Here is an 18499-nt window from a genome sequence, read left to right as displayed (position 1 = left end):
CTAATGTGAACTCAGAAAACACTGCTTTTATGCTGAAGTACTAACTGCCCTCTCTGAAAGGATGAAACAGATACACAAGCAACTCTTAATGGAGTTAAATGTAGAATAAAAATGTTTGTGTTTTGACTAAGGACAGCATTTTCAATGTGATTAAATTGCTATTAGCTCATCAAGCTATTCTGAAGCCTTCTCAAGTGTGAGTTGTAAATACAGGCATAAAAAAGGGAGCAAACCAGTGAAAAATGTGTTTGAAATTTGACAAACTTGGAAACCATAATATGCGGCATAAAAACTCCATGTAATTTCAAACTGATGTGCAATATTTATTGAAGTGCTGGAAATGCTTTCAGTGTTGGACAAGATAAAATACAGACAATCCTTATACAATGTACAGCCCCAAACAGATGCAGAATTCACAGGCTTCAAGACGAAGAAGAGGAAAGACCACTGAGGGAACTTGCCACAAAGAAGTGAGGTTTAGGAGAGGTTTGAAGAGCTGAAAGTTAATTAGTAGGACAAGAACACCTTTTAGATGGTCAGATATTCTAAATAGTCTGTAATGCTAGAAAACTTCACATACTACAATTTTTTGCGAAAATAATTTATTTTGTTCAATTTGGTCTAAAGGTGCTCTCTTCCAAAAAAAGTTGCCTGTTGAAAAGTTTAAATTCCTGTTTCATCTGCAGATGAGGAAGCAGAATTTTGGAAAACTTGTGAACTAGTAGCTAAATTGAGTCATGCCCATTAGATATGATGCACTCCTGACTATAGTCAGGCTCCAGAAGTATTTTTTTTATCCTGGCATGTACCAGTGGACAAACTGACCAATTGCATTATCTGTCTTTTAGACTTTGAAATATCTGCTTTTGCCAGGAGCAGGAGATTGGCTTTGTCAACCTGCACGCTGACCCAGCTTGGCACCTTCTGGTCTTTGTAACCATTGCATGGGCACAGAGAGATTTCAGTCACTCTTTAGAGAATGTTCATCTAAAGCTGGCAGGTAGGAAATTTGGCCCTATAATTGTTTTAAAACATCCATCAGTCTAGAAATAATATTTTTGATAATAATCCTTGGTTTTAATCAAAATATCATGATAGAGCAAGCTTTTTATGGTTGCTTACAAAACTGGTAAGACCATTTCATTAGAGCTTAATTCGCTTCTATCTGTTTTGATTAGAAATGTGCTTAAAGCTCTTGTACATGTGCTCAAGTGATGTTGAACCCAACCAGCAGCAGGAGAGAGTGCAACAGAGGCCACGTAAACATCTAACACTCACTCCTTCCACAGCAGTGCAAGCCTGGATTCTTGACATTTAACTACTTGAGCCAGACATAATTAAGAACTAATAAGTCTGCATGAGCTGGACTTGCATCTGAACTGTGCGCATTTTAATGTATTAGTTGTACAATGCGTAGTAATGTTATTATTTCTCTAGATATTACCATCCTGTTAGTCAGCTGGCAACACCTGAACCACCTGACACTGCTTCCTGCAGGTGCTAGAGCAGCCCTGACTGAATTTGCAAAGCGTCTGAATTAAACAAACCACATTCTGCAGGTCTATTATAAAAAGCCTGATTCGTTTTGAAATCAAAGTGCATGTCCAGGTTTTATTTAATGAATGGGAGCTGAAATCCACAGAGGTGTGCTCATGTCATTTTAGCAAGAAATGCTTTTCAAAAAACCAAAGCATTTTAAATGTGTTGAGACCACAAATTACATGTCTTGTTTTCAGCTGCAAGACACAGATTTGTTTAGGACAAAGGAGTGGTTTTGAGAGCTAAGGGAACACACACCAGCAGTACCTGGTGCAACACGTATTCCTCAGTTTCCTACCTGGCAAAATTATGTGGTGATTAAAACCTACCCTTTGTTTTCCTTTCCATGCTGTACGCATCTGTCCTGCAGACATACTTATTTCAGCACATTCACTTCCTCCTTTTTTCCTACTTCTATTGTCTTTTCACTATGAAAAAGAGGCAGAGGGATAATTAAATCCATATTTTAATTTGCTGAGTCAAAAGGCAAATCCCCATCAGATGACAATGTCAAAACAGAAACCCATTATTTTAGGCTTCTTGCAAAAAAAAAAAAAAACAAAACAAACAAACTTATTTTATTTAAAAAGTGTAAAATAATCTATTATTTTTATCAAGTTCATAATTTATTTTAAATTTCAATACCCTTTTGAGGCAAGTGTTTATCTTATGTTAAAGACCCATATATATTTCTAGTTATACAGTTTTCTTGGTAGGAACTATCATGAATACAGCTCCTGATTATTTTTAATAGCATTATTACAAGTATTTTTATTTTCTTTTTAAACATAGAAAAAGTTCCCCTGGAAGAACCATAAAGGAAATTGTTATTGGTCATCTTTCAGTCACAATTCTCACTAGCTGATCATTTTTTTCCTCCTGGTTTGGAGAACTCACAACTGTGCCCTGAAAGCAAAGCTCTGCCTCAGCTAAGTGAGGTATGGAACTGCACTGCTACACTTTTATTTATGCATTTGGCACTACAGGATATTCTACTCTCCTATTATAAACAAAATTGCTACCTTTTGGTGAAAGAGCCGTTCTTTTTTTTGTTTTTGTGAATGCATAGTGCCCCACCATACAGTTTCAGTTGTCTTTTACAACTTTGTGTTGTGGCACCCTACCTTCTATGAAGGGATATTAGCTGAATTCACCAAGAAGACTGCAGGGCTTTGTGATCTTCTAAGGTATGATGCAGCATTAGAAGAACAGAAGATGTAAAAATGATGAGCTACAGAGGAAAACGAGCAACAGACACAAAGTTTGAAGAAGATATTATGACAAGAACAGACTATTAAATACCAGGACTAATGCAGCTCTCCAAAATACATATAAGATACAAATAATTTAGAAACCATCACATATCCTTGCTGTAATATTTCTTTAAATTCGGGGATTTTCATATACTTCATGAAAGTAACTTCCATTCAGTTTCACCATGCGAAAATAACCCAAACGTCTGTTATATACCAGTCTCTTCTTTTTTTAAGAAGTATAAGAATTCCCATAACAGTTTTCCATTCCATGTTTTACAAATAAAATCCCACACAACAGCAAATATTTCACAGCCTGCAGGAATCAGTGTTGTATGGCAGCAAGTTAGTAATTCATACTTTCCGTAACCTAAAGCAGTAAGCCAGTGGAGTTATCTGAAGAATTGCAGTATACTTTGTAGTGTATGATAATAATGAATGGACAATCCAATAGTGGCATGATAGATTGGTTCATTATTTGTGATTTCTGTTCAAATCTCTACCATTTTTACTGAAATATTTTTTATCCTTCTCACCCATTTTCTCTCCTGTCCCAGTGAGCAGCTGAGTTGAAATTCTGTAATGAAAACCTCTTTCAAGATGGTATTCAGATATGCTCATCCACATGGAACCAGGCAGCAGAATTCATTAGATGACAAAGCTTTATTGTAGTAAAGTGATGATCACGTCATCATCTTTTCCTTGCCAAAGCATTTCACCTTCAAAATGAACCAGGCCGTGTTTTCTGGCCCTTAACAAGATTCCCACTACTTTATTGGAAATAGTCACGTACGTTTCAAACAGCTGCCCGAAGGTCACACTCACATGTCCATCTTCTCCCACCTCTCCAGTGCTTCTAATGATCAAGCACAGCTCTTCTACTTCCTTACCCACATGTGAGTGAGCATCTTTCCCTCTCTGCTCTGTCTGAGATCCTTCAGGGGGTCTCCCGTAGGTAGGATCTCCTCTGTGAGTATGCACCGGTTTAGATGCAAGTCTGTCATCACTGCTGAACGGGTTCTTTCTCTGATATTCAATGTGATCCTCTGCCCAGGTCTGCCAACTCTTCCTCAAGTCGCCCACTGCACTGGTGGCTTTAGCACTCTGCCCTTTATCTTCCTCCATTCCTCGCGAATGTTTTATGGCACTCGAACAGGAAAACAACCAATGACTGGTTGTAACTGTGGTTCTTGGGTGCACTCTCAGCTGTGAAGGAAAAACAACAAAAAATCAGCCTGGTAATTTGGGGGAAGAGTTTTGAAAGAGTGAGAGAAAAGGGCTGCTGAAAAAGATGTTAAAAATCTGAAGATTTTGTTAAGTCCGCCCACAGTTCTACAACAATGAGGAAAGTTAAAATGATTCAGCTGACATTCAGAAGTCACTTTGTAACACAGGACAGTAAGTTATGTTTATAAGGCTACAAGGCGTACCAGTCCCACAGTTACCATACATACCCCGCAACATGCAACACAAACGTAGTGTGGTACTTACTCTTCATGCAATGACGCCTTTCAGAGAACTTTATCCTTACAGCCGGCAGCTCCGCAAACTTCCCAAACAATCGGATGCAGGGCTGGGATGCAGGGCTGGCTAGACTGTTCCGCACAGCCCTAGTGACGGGAGAGGGAGCGAACTGCTCCCCAAGGGGCAGCACCAACCCACGGACAGGGGTGGGCAGCCCTTCTCCTGCCTGCACGCTGATTAAAGGTGGACAAACCCACACTGCGCCGGCCAACGAGGAGCCTGCAGGCTGCTGCAGTTATAATGCACAAGAAACATTACCTGGAGCTGCAATGCCGACGCGTGGTGGGAGCAGGGGGATTTTCCTCATCAGGGACTGAAAAGAGAAGCAGAAATCCAGTTAGTGAGCACAGCACTGCCTGCAACACCCTATTTAGTGAAGGCAGAGCCAGACTAGCTAGCTCTCCCTTAAAAGGCCGTGCTGCACAGCCATGGCTGCCTGCTATTAATAAAACCTGCAGGCAGGCTGTAGGCAAAGGAGCTTGTGCTCCCTGCTCAGCTTCCCCAGGTACACCAGCTGCCTGCCACCTGGCAAATTACATGTGCTTAGATTATGGCATGTCTGTGCAGTATGTAATTACATCAATGCATTAGTGATGGACTTTTATATACCTACAGAGAACCAACTGTAATACCCATGTCTGTGCTTCATCGTATCCACCACCTGTTGGAATACACGAACTAGTTTCCATATATCATACCAGCAGAGCCAATACTTTCCTCACAGACATTTGAAGATAAAACAGAGGATTAATGATAGCTTTTCTATGGGGAAATGAATAGAAATGCAAATTCTGAACAACTTAATAACTGAATTATACACAGATTAGGCATTTCTTTACTTTAAAAGTTTGTTGTTGTTGTTGTTGTTGTTTTAAAATTTTTTTTAAAGTATGGTTTCATGGGTATGTGCCTATATGCAGATGTTGATGCTGCTGCACGTGAACCCCATGACCAGTGAAGAGGTCAAAAAAGCTTGTGTTGCCTCTGGGTCTAGAAAAGTGCATGGGGTGAGCAGGAGATGGCAACACAACAGCTGAGCAAGAGAACTGAGACAGCAGCACCAATTAAAGAATGGCTTCTCATTCACAGTCTTTCACTTTTAAATTGAAACTCATGATTGTCATATGATCCTATTGCTATATTTTTTTTTTTTTTTTGTGAGAGAAAGGTGGTTAATTCTAGCTTCCTGGATACATTTCAAATTGAGTAATTATGGTTTGTATACTTAAAACTCCACTGAAGGCTAAAAAGGGTAATTGTTTTTCCTTTCCTTCCCTAAAATAGTTATGTAATGTTGTTGATGTCAGATGACCCCTCAAATCCATGCTAACCAAACTGCTTGATTATATTCAGTGACAGTTACAGGAATGTATGTTAAGTTTACAAACACAGCATCTGAAAGCACTTTGGTTTTATATCAGGATCAAATACACTGTAGCTCTTATTTAGTAATCTACGTACATTTTCAAACTATGTTGAGCAGCCTATAGAGACTGCTAGTGATTTTGCATGGATCCTCAAGTCAAAAGCAGGAAAAAACAGGGCTTTAATTGAATTCTTCCATAGAAAGCAGTACCACTAGAAAATTGAGGTATTCAGCTTCTGAGAACAGACAGCAGTGCTTTGCAGATCAAGTAGTGCAGATAAAGAGAATGCTAGTCTCCAAGAGATTAAGCTTAAACAACAATACCAATAACCCCTCCTGAGGAGTTTCTAAAATGGAAGTGGTACAGCTAAGAAATTTAAAGTGAGATAGATTGGAAAAATAAAAGCAGACTTCTTCCACTAAATCTCTGTCAGCAATCCCAAGATTTTGTAAGCACTGTCAGACTTGCAGTGTTTGTCAGCAGTTCAGCGATGTGGCTATTGCCAGGTCTCAGGGTGTGACCACTGAGATGAACAAGCCTGATCCACTTCTACGTCTTTTCTTTCTCTTCTAGGAAAGTTCACATTTAGATGCCAGTTCATATTTAGATTGTCTTCTTGCCAATCATCGGAGCTAGAGCTTCATAGCAAAGCTCACTTTTGATTATCACAGGAAGAGGTAACTGGGGAAGCTGCGGGATGAGATTATTGAGATGCATAAAGAACTCAGCCCACGCAGTACCCACAGGTCATGAGCAAAATCTTTGCTATCCAGAAAAAAGATGCCCAAAAATTAGCACAGAAAATACTGAACATGAGTTCAGTGCTAAACTGACCTGCATCTAATAAAAAGCTTACTGAAATCTGGATAAGCTGAACCTTTCAGCTCAACAGAACACGGAGATCAGTGAGTACGCGGTTCCAGTTATCAAGTCTAGATGTTGAAATAAAAACATAAGATGCAATCCAAATCCTTCAGCCCCCAGCCCGCCGTTGCGTAGTCACATCTCTCCGCCCTTTTCCGGAGAATCTGTTTCTCTAGCTGCTCCTCCACCCAGATCGCCAGCGCTGACCTCCTTCCCACGGAAAACGAACGCGACTCCTTCGGCGTCTGTTAATTGTTAATGCTATTTAATGACCTGCTCCACCGATGCCTGTGGGGGAAGGTTATTGTCGGAAGGAGAGGCCACAGCTGCGCTGCTCGAAGGGCTCAGCCCGAACCAGCCGCCTGACCCGCCCTCCGAGCCTTCTCCATCGCGCACCGGTGAAACGCTACCGTGTCCCCAGTACGCAAATATTTACTTGTTTAAAAATTATATACGGGTACTGCTGGGTAATGCACGCGGCGTGCATTACAAAGCACACACAAAACATAAATTAAAAAAGGGATGAGAAGATGAGCTCAGCACTAATTAAGTACGAGTGCCCGCAGCACGGCGTCCCCGCGCAGGCGGCCGCTGCCCGAGAGCCCCGCAGCCCCGCTCTCTCCCAGCACTGTGGGGCGGCGCAGGGGACCCCGGCACACGCCCCTCACCGGTGGCGGCGCCTGCCGCCGAGGCGGGCGGGCTCCTCCCGCGGCTGCTGGGCCCGCCCGGCGGCGCATGCGGGGCGGGAGGCGGGGGAATGGCCGGACATGGCGCTGGCGGCCGCCACGCTCCGGCGGTACCTGCTGCTGCTGGCGCAGGAGCACCTCGAGTTCCGCCTGCCGGTGAGCGCCCCGCGGGGCCGGAGCCAGGACTCGGGTTGGGGCCGGGACCGAGGGGTCGGCCCGCTGAGGCGGAGGGTGGGCAAGGCGCTGCCCTCAGGAGCAACCCGAGGTGTGTCCGGGAGGCGGCGGGGCCTCGTTGCTGCCCGCCCCGGGCAGCGCGGGGAGAGCCGGCGGCTGGCGGGGCGAGGGCCGCCCGGAGCCCCTTCCCTCGCCGCTCTCCGCTTCCCCTCGCAGCGGGCGTGGGCTTCCGCTCTGCCCCGGGCGCTGTGGGGAGGTGGCTCTGAGGAAACACCTTCCTTGCTGCTCTCAAGAGCCTTTGGGGCCAGGAGAGGTTGCCAGCAAAGTGCCTGGAGCTCCAAATAAGAAATGGTAACTCGGAGGGAAAAAAAGAAGGGTGTATGAAAATCTCTCTAAGGTCTTATTTTGGTGACTTTTTAGTTTAAGCTATGTAGCTGCTCTCAACCGTGTGATGTGGGTACATATGTGGTCGGTGCTGTGCTGGCGACACGTGAGACCCTCTGCCCCTCTGCGTGTTCATGGAGCTGTGCAAGGCAGGAGTGTGTGCATGTGTTCATTTTCAGGAAGATGACTTGAGGAGCAGCAGACAGGGCTTCTCTGAAGTTCCAGGGCCTGCACACATGCCAGGATCAAATGGAGATCTCCAAGGCTGGTGTCTTTTCCATCAGGCTCCCTCCTCTGTGTCGCACCGGTGGCATGAAGGACTGTTCAGTTTTGGCTTGTAATGCCGAGTGTTCGCTCAGCCAGAAGGGTTCACGCTGTGCTGGCCGATGCGGGATCAGGGAGAGCAGACCCACTTCTGCAGGGGGATCGCAGCAGGTCAGGTGTGGGAGCCAGCGAGTCCTGCCTCCACAGGTGCCATCTACTTGTCATGGACAGCTTTATGCCCGCTGGCTGCAAAATTTGGGGTGCACGGTTGGTTCCCTGACACTAAATCTTACCAATTGCTCTTCACAGAAATAATTTAAAAAAAAAAAAAATTGTAACTTGAGGGTGACAGAACACTGGAACAGGCTGCCCAGGGGCATTGTGGAGTCTCCTTCTCTGGAGACATTCAAAACCCGCCTGGACACCTTCCTGTGTAACCTCATCTAGGTGTTCCTGCTCCGGCAGGGGGATTGGACCAGATGATCTTTTGAGGTCCCCTCCGATCCCAAAGATTCTGTGATTCTGTGATTATCTGAAGCTCCCTGGTATTTTGAGGCCCTGGTGTTTTTCATGGGTCCTTGGTAAACGCCTGATTTAGCACACACTCAATTTCCATGTTTATAAGAAAACCCTCTTGTTTGTAAATTTAACTTTTGATGACTTATAGAGTTACTATACACTAACAAATTTTGATACCTTCACTGCTCTTCTAGGCACCATTTGAAGAGCTAGGAATATGAGGTCCAGGATAATATTGTCTTGTTTAAAATAGTGCTGAAATGCAGTTATTTTTTTAGAATTGGTAGGTCATCATTACACATTTTAAAATATTTACTGTGTATCGCGTAATTTGTTTTTCTTGTTTTCATCAAGGCTTTCTTCTGCGTGTTTTTTTTTACTGTCTACTTCGTGGGAACTGGAACATGAATTTATTTATTTATGATCAAACCAATTTTTCTTTAGGCAAGGTCATCAGATTAAGTAGGAAAAAAAAAAAAAAAGACAATCTATAGGTAACACAGAAGGTTCTTCTTTTTTCACCAAGGCTGTAGTCAAACGTGGTTGATTCAGCTGCTGAAGGAAGCAGTTCCATTTCCTTTCTCTTTTACTCTGGTGACTGCTCAGCCATGTGTTGGCTTTGTGATGAGCTGTGTTAGGGACCTGATTTGTCTGAAAACAAAACAAGCAAGGACAGATTTTTTTCAACCAAATCAGCTGCCCGATCTTCATCTCTGTCTCACCTGCATATGGGATACAAGAGGACAGCTTTTCTTCTGGTGGTGGTGCTGGATCGCAACAGCTGAAGGTGTTTGTGGAAGTCCACACTTGTTAAGTGTCTGTAGAATAAAGTTCTGTGGTTCATATTTCTTAGTTGTTAAGAATCTTCACAGTCAGGGGTCTCTCTTTGGTTAGGTCAGATATTGAGGGGTAACATCACGCATCCTGTTTTCCATCACTGGGTGTCTCTAATGGGCAGACCAATGCGTGTCAAAAGTTTTCTTATCAGTATCTTCAGGCAGATCTGTACCAGTTCTTCACCATCTTTACACTTTGAAGTTCTTCCCAGCCTCTCATCCCGAGCACTGCTGTGATTTGAACCCGGTGTGCTCATCTCATTTGTAGCAAACATTCAAAAAAGATTACCGCCTTCCTTTATCACAGGAACCTTTAGCATGTGTGGAGGTCATGATCTCATTTCTCTCTGAGCCTTTCCTCACAAGTCATGTTTTCTCTGCTTCTCATTCCTGTCACTTTCCTATAGGTAGTATTACCAGTAGCATATGGAGATGCCACCAATTCATGTGTAAAATCTCAGATGCTTTTGCTGTCCCAGGACCATACAATGAAATTTATGCATAAACTTTTATTCTCTTGGAGCAAACCCAGTTTTTTCCAATGCTTTTTGTGTCCTTTCTCCTCAAATGGAAAGATGGGAATGAATGGGCTGAAGTCCCCCTAAAGCCATGTGCTAGTGTTATGTAAGGGTTTTCTTTTCCTCCTTTTTTTATTTACCCACTTAGGTCAAATGTAAACCAATATAAAAATTCGCATCTGTGTTCTTTTGCCAGTAACATTTTGCCAATGTGTCAATTCTAGCAAAGAGGCTGCACCAGACACATCCTCAATGTTTAACTCTCACTTCTGTTCAAAAGCCTTTTAGTGATGTATTTATTTGTTTATTTTATTATTACATACCAGCTTGTTTCTTGGAGATGTGCTGTTTTGCATACTCAGTTTATGGTTCTTGATTTTGTTTACTCTGGAAAAGACACCTACTGAAGAAAAGTGTTGAGACACCTGTAAAGCAGAGAGGTATTAGAAGAGATTGATGCTCAGTGTTGAGCCTGGCCCTGGATCAGAGTGGTACTAGTGAGACATTACTTTTATGTCAATTAGTCAGAAAAATATGTTAAGAATAGATAGAACAATATTGCAAGAGGAATATTGTTGTGAGAGTATAGGTTTGAACGGTAAAGATTTTGATGAAAGAGAAAATGCAAACTGCTGCTGTTTGGTTACTGAAATTTGCTGAACTTGATCTTCTTGTGTGGTATACTGTGCAACTTTTCATAACCAAACCATAGCTCATTTTTTTGCAGCTGAACTCTGAGAAGGGTAATCAGCTGATTTTATAGCAGGAGAGTAATTTCTTTCAGTTCGTGAACAGTATATACAAGCTGAATTTATTATGAACCTCTGACCTATCCATGCAACTACTCTAGGAGCGTTTCACTGTCAATTCCCACAGTAAGTCAGTAATAAACACCATTCTGTTGCTGTCTCTTAACATTTCGTTCATAATCCCCATGGAGGTCACCATCTGCATTAGAATTTATGGTATGCTGCTTTTCCTTTTTTTTTTTTTTTCTTTCTTTGAAACATTAATTAATGTTCATAAAGCCTGACCTTTTTATTTCCACTTTAGGAAGTAACATCTTTGCTCTCACTTTATGGTGGACAATTCAGCAGTGAGCAGGAAATTCGTGTAAATGTAAGTAAGGACCAAATATTTTATTTGAGTGCATGTCTGGTATACAAGAACGTTCTGTATAGTTTTTTATTACATGTGGGTAGCTGAATAAATTTTGAAGTTTCTTAGGAAAATAAAGTATCTTCCAAAAATGACTAGTTCTCATTTTTAGTAAGGACTCAGTTGAGTAAAAGACATACAAAATGCACCTCAGCATGTCTTCATTTAACAGTGTGAAAATAAATAGTGCCATCTACTGGGAGGCTCTTTTCTGTTTAGAATAGCTGAACCACAAAAGCATTTAGCAGCAGTTTGAATTTGGTGTTTCCCTCGCGATCAGTGAGGCAGTGTATCCAGGAGAGTGAAGCGGGATGAATCTGGTCTCTGTTCTTCAGTCAGAGAACATCACTGAGTTTTAGTTGCTGGTTGTTTGTAATGAAGTGTTAATATTCTTTAGAGGGTGTGTAATCTAAAGGAGCATAAACAAACAAATTATATTCTACCAAGTCAAAGATGTGATGGGAAAATGAAATACGTAATAAAATTTCTTAGACTTTCAAGCTGAGTATTCATTTTACCTCAAATTTTTTATCCTCACATTCTCTGTACAGTTAAGAGATTTTTTAATTTATTTTTTTTGTCTTCAGCATGTGTGTTCTGTTTTTATCGAACAGAACTGTTGGATTGTGTAATTTGTGTGACATTCTCCAGCTAGGAGTTTGCATCACTTATCTTCTCTTTATTTCAGTCTCCATTTTGGATTCTGAATATTCCTTCAGAAGAGATGGCAAAGGGACTAATGAAACGGACAGTATGTGCAAAGTAAGAGGTGAAAAATTTTATAAATTATAATGTAGGCTGTGGAAATTGTTCTGTTATATCGTGGCAAATACTCATTTTGTATGGAGTTTTAAAACAGTCTCTGATTACCTCTTAAATTGAGGAGGTGTTACTGGAGCCTGTAAGTCTGATTATGTAGCACATCCATCCTCTTTACTTTGTGTACAATCAACACAGTGGCTTGAAATGGTGTTTTTCACTGCAGAGCCAGTACTTGTCTTGTAGTGTCACTGACATTTTAGTTGACTTGAATAATATTTAATTAGTGGATTGTTCGAAAATGTGTATGGAATCAAAAGATATAACCAGTGATATGTAAAAACCGAAAATCAGGTTTGGAGGATAAAGGTGGTGGTTCCTCAATGTCACCTTCCTAGTGCTGGTATCTGACCCTCAGCCCAGACCACAGCAGCGGAGATCCTTCTAGAAAATTCAAGAACACAGGAATACACAACAGTGTGATTGTTCGAGATGCTTTTGGAACTTCCTAGAGGTGTCTGAATAAGTTGCTTTCCAGTGAGACCTGAGAGATGATTCAGGACAAGAACCAGCAGAGCTGTGGTATGGCTCTCTGACCACACTAAATTTGGTTATCTGTGCTGTCCTGTTCAGAGTTAGTTTGGGCACCTCTGCAGAGTGTTGCATGGTCCCTGTTGAGTGCTTGTTGTGTCAGGTATTCAGTTTTACCTACACTGACTTGGGCTGTCCCTGCCTAAAGAAACCCCAGGCATACAAAATTGTCCTTAGGACAGTATGTTTTCAATGGGAATAAACTGTACTGCACTTCAAAAAGCAGCCTTAGGCAACTAGGGAAGTAAAACATGACAAAACAGCTTGCAGATATTCCGTACACCATCCTCTTTCAACTAATGTATACTTATTTTATGTAGAAAGCATCACTGGCCCATGAAGACCAAGAAGAAATTCTTGGTCTACTACTGGTTGTGGTGAGATACATTAGTTTTAGAGTAAGATTGCTGGAGCATCTCTGATGCACTACTAATGAAAATTAAAAACTCTGAAGTGTACATTTATCAAAATAAAATCTCCCCAGCGTTTTTTTTTTTTCCCCATATGTATGTAAATGTAAATGTAAAAAGTGGGACTGAAGGTGTTACAAAAGCTTCTCCAACAGTTGAATAAAATCTGATGGTGGATGTTCAGTTTGCTAGTACAGTGTATACTGTCAGCATTTTCATTGCTCTGTCTGTAAATAATAGTTTAAATTTTCACAGTAGTTGAATCAGGTGCTTTTGGAAAAAAAAAATAGACTCTATGAAAAATGTACTTTTTTCAGGGTGGATGCAGGTTAGAAATGTAGCTTTAAATAGTTTATTCAAGATAGGAATACTTTAACAAAATAGCTTACCACTGGACCTTGGTATCTGCTACTGTCCCTTAGTAAAATGTGGTTCTTATTTTTGAGTGAGCTAAACTGTTGAACATTTTGAGGATTTTCTTGCAAGAGTCATCTTTGAAAAGCTACTAGTGGCCCTGCTAATTCTTAAAGACTGTGTTTATGGTGTGTTGGAAATGCATGAGTGTCTGACAGTATATGCAGTGGCTCTGGGATTCCTATAATAAAAGAATTTTTCGCTTTGATACGGAAGGGGCATTTGTTTGGTATATTTGAAGAAGGCTGGGTAAAAGGTCTATGATGTGCTGTTGTGCCTTCATTACAGTAGCATCAGTTCTCTCATCTTCTAAGGCAGTGCTTTTCTTAAAGCCAACCATATGGAAACAAGCAGATTAAAAAAAAAGTGTAAGAAGACAGTATAGTTTTTATACATCTGAAAATGTCAGACATCATGACCACATCTTAAAATGAGACAGAACTTCTGATGATGTCACTATACATAGGGTATTACAGTTTCACAATTTGTTTCACTCTAGGATAGCATAACGCTTTAAAAGTCTGTTCTTGACCTTTTTCAGCCTTTGTTTACCCCACCGAATTGGTAGGTATGAATGAGTTTTGTCTCATTTGCTGGTATCACTGTATGCCACAAAAAGGTCTGGTGGTATCCGAGGGTGTTAAGACTGAAATGTACCTTTTAGTATATGTTAGCAAACAAAAAAGCATCACAGAAATATCAACTTAGGGTTAAAAATAAGTGTGTCCCTGTTAAGAAAAAACTTAAGCACATGCTAAGAGTTAAATAACGTGCTTCAATACTCAGTGAAGCAAAACCTAAGTACATGGAGCAAGAAGGTTAAAAGGAGTAACTATCTGTAAGGTATTTTTTTACCCCTTGTATGGCTGCAGTCTAAAAAACTTTTTAATTTCAGGTCTATATTTGAACTGTGGGGTCATGGAAGATCTGAGGGGGAGCTCTATGCATCTTTGAAGAACTGTCCAATGGACAAGATGGTACGCATGTGAAGAACCTGGATCATATGATTCTTTAATCACACTGAATAGCACTGCAGCTGCACTAATGAAAGTGTCTTTGCCTTTTTTTAGCTTCCATATCTACAGTCAGACTCTACTTACAAAGTACATATTCATACATTTAATAAAACACTGACGCAAGCGCAGAAAATAAAAAAGATAGATGTAAGTAGATGTTTAAAAAATCTTTTACATTTAATGTATTCATGTTATTCTTATTGCAGACTCTCAGTGTAATTAAGTTTGGATTTACTGAAGATCTTAAAGCAGTTCATAGTTTGTCTTATCAGCTCTACATGAGATCTTTGTGGCCCTCAGAATTCATGACTTTGTATTTTTTCTTCCAAACAGACTGTATAAATCATAAACAAAGGCAAACAAATATCACTACTGATTTCAGCCCAGTGGGATGAGGAAAATGAAGCTTATTGCCCCAAACTTTAAGATTCAAATGGCTAGAATTAGGTGCTAGTTTTTTGGAAAATCGGTTGCTTGATCTCAGTATTAAACATTTATTGCTGCAGAATGTGAAACAACTGACTTGAGTTGCAAGCTGCGAATTTTGTGCTGCTTTCTTATTCTCTCCTTATGCTCTTGTCTGCACTTGTGCTCTCCTCCTGACTATACAAGTATTTTAATTAGAAAATTTTTCTAAATGACTGTTAATTTTTGCTCTTCCACATTCTATTTTAGCACCTATTTATCCTATTTGCTTCATTTAAAGACACTGAAATTATCTGTATTAATGGTAGCTACTGTTTCCTGTTTGTTCAGTTTTTGTGTACATGAAACTGCTGGATATGTAAATTGATGTAGCTGCACATCACTGAAATTTTAAATCCCATTGTTCATAATAGGTGTTGTTTTTATAACTTGAGGTTTGCATAATTTAATATGCACCGTTCACTTCCTCTAAATTTGGGTTCTGTTCAGTTAATAAAAAATGTCATGATTCCTGATTTCTAATCCTTAATAATTTGAGCTATCTTTATTCAGAAGAAGGGCATTTAGAAATCCAGAAAAAGTTGGGAATGTACTTTAAGTACTAGTCTGTCATTTCTCACAAGTGGAACTGTGGTTTGTTTTCTGGTGTGATGGTGATGTTTGGTTTTGTTTGTGTTTTGGTTTGGTTTTTTGTAGGGTGTGTATTTAAAAAATTTGACCCTCTTTTTGTGTGTTGGGGTTTTGTTTGTTTGTTTGTGTTGTCGTTGTTGTATTTAACTCTGTTTTTCTTTATTGTATAGGCCCTTGAATTTCTGCCATTCAAAGGAAAAGTAAACTTAAAGAATCCAGAACACATCTTTTGGATTTTGGAAGATTATGGAATGGACCCGAATAATGTTCCAGAAGAGCCCTTTCATCTGTATTTTGGTAGATGGGTGCGTGTGTACTCTTGCTTCAGTTCTTATGAGCTTGTATTTTCAGGAACATTTTCTTCAATTTAAATGTAAAAAAAATGTCTTGAGTTTTAAGGGAAGCAGACAATATAATTATGGCTGAATCTGTCACTGCATGATACACTGATGCAAGTCTTGGAAGTCTTTATTGTGACTAGGAAAAAATAGGTTAATTGAGCGATTGGAAGGTGGAAAAAAATGAAGTTGTATCTGGGAACACACCTTATCTTACCCTCTGAATGTTCTCCATGCCTGTGATTAATGTGAAGACACCCTGGGTTTGTAGCATTACTGCAAACCATTGCAGCTGTTGTCCCATCTATGCTGGATTCCTCGAGTGTTTAAAAATGAGTAAACCAACCTGAAAAAAATAGACAAATATATTTTATTTACCTGCTAAGACTGATGTTGACCGGAGCTGGGGAACAGTGTTGGAAGAACTTTTGAATCTGTTTTCTTCCAGACTGCTTTGATTCTCTTCAACATATTTTGGAAGTCTGATGTAAAAATGTTAGCATTTGGCCTTTGTTTATTTTCCAGTAAATTCTGATCTGTCAGCGCTATCCTAAATTTACATTTTGAGCGTGACAGAAAAGCCAGTGAAGATGAGAATTCTGTGTGACCTTGAGCGTGTGCGTGTGTATGTGTGCAGATGTGTTAACATGCATTTCTACTCATCATTTTGAAATTCTTTTAACTCTAAATTAGCTCTGGTAGGAATTACTTTTCTGATACCTAGAATAATAGCAAAGTTGCTTTCATGGTTATTTCTTCAGAAGAATTTTCCCTCTAAATCGTTTGTATATTTTTGATCTCTGTCTTGAAGAATTTATCTAGGTGTTGAACTAAGGTATCTATTGCTTGGGAAGAAGTTTGTCATCTTTGCAGATGATAGAAAGCAAGGTGATGTGTCATGAAATGAAGAGTTACCTGTGTATTGGATGGTGTCATTTCAGCAAGTCCATTAGCCTGTCTGCTTACGTCTTGTTTCTAAGACCTGACAGTGATTTAAATGTCTCAGCAGATTGCAGATGGCCAAAGAGAGCTTATCGAGTCCTACAGTGTAAAAAAGAGACACTTTATCGGAAATACAAGCATGGATGCATGCCTGTCTTTCATTATGGCAAACCATGGGAGAGTAAAACCCAACGATGTTGTATATGATCCGTTTGTTGGAACAGGTATGTATTTTTTTTCTGCTAATGGAAGGAACTGCGAGATTGTGTTTACTTTTTGCACTACACTTTTTCCTGGCACAGTGGCTTCTGGTGTTAAATGATATTTGCGATGATGACCAAAAGCAAGATGGTTATCATCAAATGAATGGTTTGTTAACTGGAAAGGGATTTTTGGGTAAAGAAACCAACTTTGGAAGGTCTGAACAGCTTATTTTACACTTCTGACAAGTCTGTCTTCGCTATATTATTTTATGTAACGTGGCTTAAACACCAGTTCATGGCATCATGGACTGCTTAAGATCCAGAGTGACTAAGAACTGAAATTTGGCTAGAGCACTCTCTGCAACCACCTCCAGAATGTTACAGGGGCAGCATTTTGGGAGGTGACTGTTTAGTGCTGAGGGCTTTTCCGGGCATATAAACCTAAGCCAGCCTAGCAATAATTACGTCATAGCATGCAATAGCAATCAGTTCCTGGTACCATTACGTCTTGTCTTCAGGACAGTATTGTTTATATCATGTATTCACCCCCAGGTGAACTTATTCTTAGTTATGCCAGGAGGGGGAGCTTTTATTCCACATATTACTGTATGTGGCATAAAAGTACTTTTTACCTAAGGAAAACTCACGTGTGTAGGTCAAATAGAAGATCTGTTTTGTCAGGTTGTGCCGTTTAATCATACTGTTTTAAGCTACCCATAGTAGTTTTTCTCAAAAGCCTAACAAAGGCTGTGTTTCTGACCTGGATTTTGCTAAACTTTGATCAAGAAGATCACGTGTGAGATGCATACAATTAAAAATACGTTAATGGGAGGATGAAGACAATTCACTGCAGAGAAGTTAGGGAGAGAGAAGACAACACTTCAGGGTAACGAGGAGGATATATTTTTATTAGCATGTGGCTTCTCTGTGCCACGGAAAACAGACCAGGGATATAATATTTTTAGAAACACAGGGGCTCAGTGTACTATATAGGGTGTTTTTTCTCTTAAATTTTGTTTGATATACCATCTGTGTTTTTGCATGCGTAATAATGTCTTAGGAAATTTACTCTTCCTCCTCGTGTTCCTTGCAGATGGGTACTACTCTTTTAAAGGTTGGAGGAATTAGTCTACTTCATCTCTAAGCAGTTTGTTTCGTTTTGGTGTCTATAGTTTTGTGTCTTTTTACAAAAATCTGCTAAATCTAAATCACAAAAAATTCTCTGAGAGCATTCAATCTCTCAGGAGTGAAAACTGAAGAAAAAGAAGGAAGGGTAAAGTTAGAGGAAAAAAAATCACATAGAAGTGATAAAGATATAGAAATTCAAGATAAATCTTAAGTTGTCTTTCAGTTCAAAAGGTAATATATACAAAATTCTCCACAAATTTCCCAACAATTTTAATGGCATTTTTTGTGGCATTGTTGCACAAGACATCTGTAATACACAGGTTTGAGATTAAAGATACGTAGAGACAGTGGAGAGATACTGGGTGGCATGGCATATGTCAGTGAAGTGTATTTAGGATTAAACAACTAAACAGTGGATTTCGTACCTACTTTTGGTGATCAAACCTCAGGAATTTCATTAGTTTCCTGCAGTCCTTTAGAGGATTTTCAAGATTGTCAGTGCAACAGTGCCCTGCCACTGGGATTTTAGGAGGTACGCCAGAGCTGCGAATGATGC

The 18499-nt window shown here is 40.2% G+C and overlaps 1 protein-coding gene and 1 long non-coding RNA gene across 8 annotated transcripts in view; one reads left to right on the top strand and one right to left on the bottom strand.

Annotated features, from left to right (window-relative positions):
* Nucleotides 1-299: 299 nt before the first annotated feature.
* Nucleotides 300-7638, bottom strand: LOC136099604 (uncharacterized). Of its 2 annotated transcripts, XR_010651103.2 has the most exons (3): nt 7348-7638; nt 4575-4629; nt 300-3998 (listed from the first exon to the last, which is right to left on the bottom strand). It is a non-coding gene; the product is annotated as an uncharacterized lncRNA (long non-coding RNA). The 2 variants fall into 2 exon arrangements; XR_011738392.1 differs by lacking the exons at nt 4575-4629; nt 7348-7638 and adding an exon at nt 4284-4564.
* The window catches only part of TRMT11 (tRNA methyltransferase 11 homolog), a 28105-nt gene continuing 16872 nt past the window's right edge, over nt 7267-18499 (top strand). For 5 of the 6 annotated variants that reach the window (XR_011738389.1, XR_010651102.2, XR_011738391.1 and 2 more), the window contains exons 1-7: nt 7267-7389; nt 10982-11047; nt 11775-11848; nt 14156-14237; nt 14331-14423; nt 15503-15637; nt 16680-16836. Coding sequence is in view for 3 of the 6 variants with exons in the window: in XM_071806578.1 (XP_071662679.1) it covers nt 7315-7389; nt 10982-11047; nt 11775-11848; nt 14156-14237; nt 14331-14423; nt 15503-15637; nt 16680-16836 (682 nt within the window). In the remaining 3 variants the exon portion in view is untranslated. Of the gene's footprint in view, nt 7390-10981; nt 11048-11774; nt 11856-14155; nt 14238-14330; nt 14424-15502; nt 15638-16679; nt 16837-18499 lie in introns of those variants that run through there. The other variant, XM_065834018.2, reaches the window with a different exon arrangement.

Source organism: Patagioenas fasciata, chromosome 3 (genome assembly GCF_037038585.1).
Source record: "Patagioenas fasciata isolate bPatFas1 chromosome 3, bPatFas1.hap1, whole genome shotgun sequence".
Classification (NCBI taxonomy): domain Eukaryota; kingdom Metazoa; phylum Chordata; class Aves; order Columbiformes; family Columbidae; genus Patagioenas; species Patagioenas fasciata.
The sequence above is the reverse complement of the archived record's forward strand: the minus strand, read 5'-3'. Positions and strand labels throughout refer to the sequence as shown.